Below are 3,303 nucleotides of genomic sequence, written 5' to 3' on the forward strand. Positions count from 1 at the left end.
TATTTTCGATTACTTTTGAACTGTTCTCGACTAATTTATAGGTACACGTTGTTTAAATCGCGTTTGTCAATATTTTTCTATGTTTGAAAAAAATAAATAAAAATTTTGCCGTGCATTATTGATGAGTAAAATTTTCAGAATTTTCCGTAATTAATTAAATAAATTGAAAACGTTCGCACACATTCCAGCTAACAAATATCACCATTTGAACCGGTTGAAACAAATACAAGGTTAATTGGCATTTCATTATAACATTCCTAGCAGTATTACTGAACATTCACAACTGAAATCGAAACGTAGAAAGGCAGAAATTATTACCTCTGAAAGTTTAAATACATTGGTTCAATTTGAATAGGAAATCCATTCTATCTATTAAAATCGTTGATTGTGATTCATCGAAAACTTTCAATTTTTGTACGTTTAAAGTTCAGCATCCATCTAATTAAAATATAGCTCTGAGAATCATTGTTCGATAAAAATATGGAAAATCTGTTACCTTAGATCTTTAGTAAGTTATTTAGTTGAGACGAATATCCGGGTCTTGGGTTAAATTTTACGAAAACAAACACGAGTTTTGAAAAGGTCAGCCGTTTTTCAATTTGATAAATAATTAGATTTTCTATTAACAATTGAACGACACGGAACGTTGATGTACTGTGCAAATAAATTGAATTACGAAATTATAGGAAAAAAAAAACTTTGGTCACACGTGACAGAATCGTCCAGCAAAACAACGTTCCAGATAAGTGACAGAATGGATTTTGGTCGGTATAGGAACTTTTTGTAATTTTCACTACTCGTGCGCAAAATCTCAACTCGTAGAACCGAACGAGAAAATCGAGGCACACAAATGTGGACTTCGAAGAGATAAAACAAAGGGTTCGTAAGATAAAGGGGGCTCGTAACTGACATGTTTACTCTATCTATAAATACTTATTACTCTCGATGAGTTGACAACCTTCACAAATTAGTGGTATTAGGGCTACGAGTTTTAATTGTCATATGTGCAGAGGTAATTGTAAAAATCTTCGGATTTGCGTCATATTCCCCTGTATATCGACTATCACTAATTTTGCGGCGTCAGCTTGTGGATGTTTGACAGGTCTTCCTATATTTGATAAAATTTTTTATGACAAATCAGACTGGCTAACAAAAAGGCCACAGTGCAGGAAAAATCAAAAAGCCCATGTCACGTAAAATATGCGTACACAATTGAAAAAGTGCCTGTATGGCCAGTTCGGACCTGGAAAATAATTTCTGGCACACGTGGGCAAGACAGTAATAGTACATTACGTCAGTACTGTGCTTTACGTGATTCGGCAATGTTAATGCATATTTCATATGAACGAAGAGCCATTCACATTGCCGTAACACGTAAAACCTATGATTGAAATTGTTATTGTACATTACGAAAAATTTCGTTATATATGCGTCTGCGAGAGGAAAGGTTGTATCCCGAGACAAAATTATCCACACGGCACACGGTATTAAGCTAAAACTCAACAAAATTTGGCAGGTTGAAGTAAACGTAGGGCCGGACTGGCTACCAAAAGGCGTAACGGGCTCGTTGAACAAAGTTAGAAAAACGTCGAACCCTAACGTAGCTTGAATATACACTAAAGGAGAGTCAATAACCCAAAGCATCAACCGATTTTGCTTGAAATTAGTTTATTTTAGCTATGTTCGTTTTCAGTTAATTGACACCATAATGCACGTACACGCTTCCTGCTTAAACGATTCTGATATCAGCGCAGTTTCGGAAGGTCTGTGTTGGATCTGGATTTACCCAGCAGTTGAACTCACTCCATGCTACCGGATCAGAAACGCATCAATAAACAAAACACCTTACCCATAACGAAACTGTAATGACCTACCTGGATCCCATGGATCACTGAAGTAATAGGTTCTGTAGGTCCATCTCATTGTGCATCTGCGAAATTCGAAAATCGTTGTTAACATTGACAACGATGGACAGTATAAAAATATGTGTCTTCTGTGCATCTAACCTATTACATCTCACTCCTGATGGAAGCTGTACTTGAACGTTGATTCGGCTTTGGGTGTTATCGACACAAGCGGTGTTGTTCCTGATCATTACGTTCCCGCTGACAATGTTAAGTGGCACGAAGCAGTTATCGGTTTCCGTTTGTTGTGCACACAATTCCAAATGGAACTGTCCGCCGTGTGTAGCTCCGAATTCTGTCTCGACTAGAATTCTTGATCCGGCGTTATACGTAGCGACGATGACACCCTTGTCATAGCGACCACCTTGACTGGCGTCTCGGTTTCCGAATGCTTCGCCACATCTTCCACAAGTCGAGTACTGAAGATTCTGGCGTACATTGGCACTGAAATGGAACCAATCGATTTTCTGACGATTTTACTTAACCGGTGCAATATTGTTACTTACCACCAAACGCCTTGATGATCCCACCTGAAAGACGGAAATATTTTCCATTAAATTGATGAAAAGAAATCGACAAGTAACTTGCAGCTGTTGCGTCATTGAATTGGTAGAATTTTACATAGTCGAAAGTCGACCTCACATTTTCGTAGAATTTTTTTAATCTTAAAAATAAACTCGTCGAAAGAGATTGAATAGAAAAAGCAATTACGGTAATAGACTCGAGTTTGATCATTGAATTCTTTTTGCAAAAGTTGAACACATTTTTTCGTCTAGTAACAAAGGCCAAAGTGCCATTTCAAATGTTTGCATTAGCATTATATACTCGACATGTCGAACCATCAAAAGATTTCAAATGTAGAGCTGTTCTCTATTATAACACCAACGCCACAATTATTTACCAGTATGGTTGAGTTGTGCCAAACTCACGTTCTCTAAGTTGGATAGAGGTTCTGGCAATTGGCTCCTTCAAGTATCCATGACCAGCCACCAAACCGACAACAGCACAGATGAATGCGAATAATAGTAATTGACGCATGTTTGACGCGAATTAATAACAGATCAGCTTTCGAATGGGTGTTTATAAACAATATTGAAGTGGCTATTTTCGTTGATAAAATTTTTGATCTATCCGATAGATGGAAATTTCAACCCGTTTAGCAGATGTGATTTGTTGGTGAACAAAAAGACTTCGACATAATTATATCTGGTCACCACACTTTGGCGGTTCTGTTATGTACGTAGGGTAATGGCACCGGTTACGAACCCCTTTTTATTTCTATTACGAGTTACGTTGCGAGCCAATGTTTTGTCTGTCGTACAGAGTTATAGATCAAAAGTTTGACCACTGGCAGTGCAATCTTCGCGAAACAGGGTAATTTTTGAATTCTTTGTTAAGA

The 3,303-nt window shown here is 37.5% G+C and overlaps 1 protein-coding gene across 1 annotated transcript; it reads right to left on the reverse strand.

The window, feature by feature from the left end:
- Window positions 1–1,651: 1,651 nt before the first annotated feature.
- Window positions 1,652–2,969, reverse strand: LOC119066996. Its single transcript, XM_037169724.1, has 5 exons — window positions 2,806–2,969; window positions 2,411–2,434; window positions 2,007–2,348; window positions 1,875–1,930; window positions 1,652–1,809 (listed from the first exon to the last, which is right to left on the reverse strand). Exons 1-5 carry the CDS (start codon window positions 2,940–2,942, stop codon window positions 1,730–1,732), a joined length of 639 nt encoding a protein of 212 aa, XP_037025619.1. The 5' UTR covers window positions 2,943–2,969; the 3' UTR covers window positions 1,652–1,729.
- Between the last annotated feature and the right edge of the window lie 334 nt (window positions 2,970–3,303).

The sequence above is a fragment of the Bradysia coprophila genome (assembly GCF_014529535.1).
Source record: "Bradysia coprophila strain Holo2 chromosome X unlocalized genomic scaffold, BU_Bcop_v1 contig_117, whole genome shotgun sequence".
In the NCBI taxonomy this organism is placed as follows: domain Eukaryota; kingdom Metazoa; phylum Arthropoda; class Insecta; order Diptera; family Sciaridae; genus Bradysia; species Bradysia coprophila.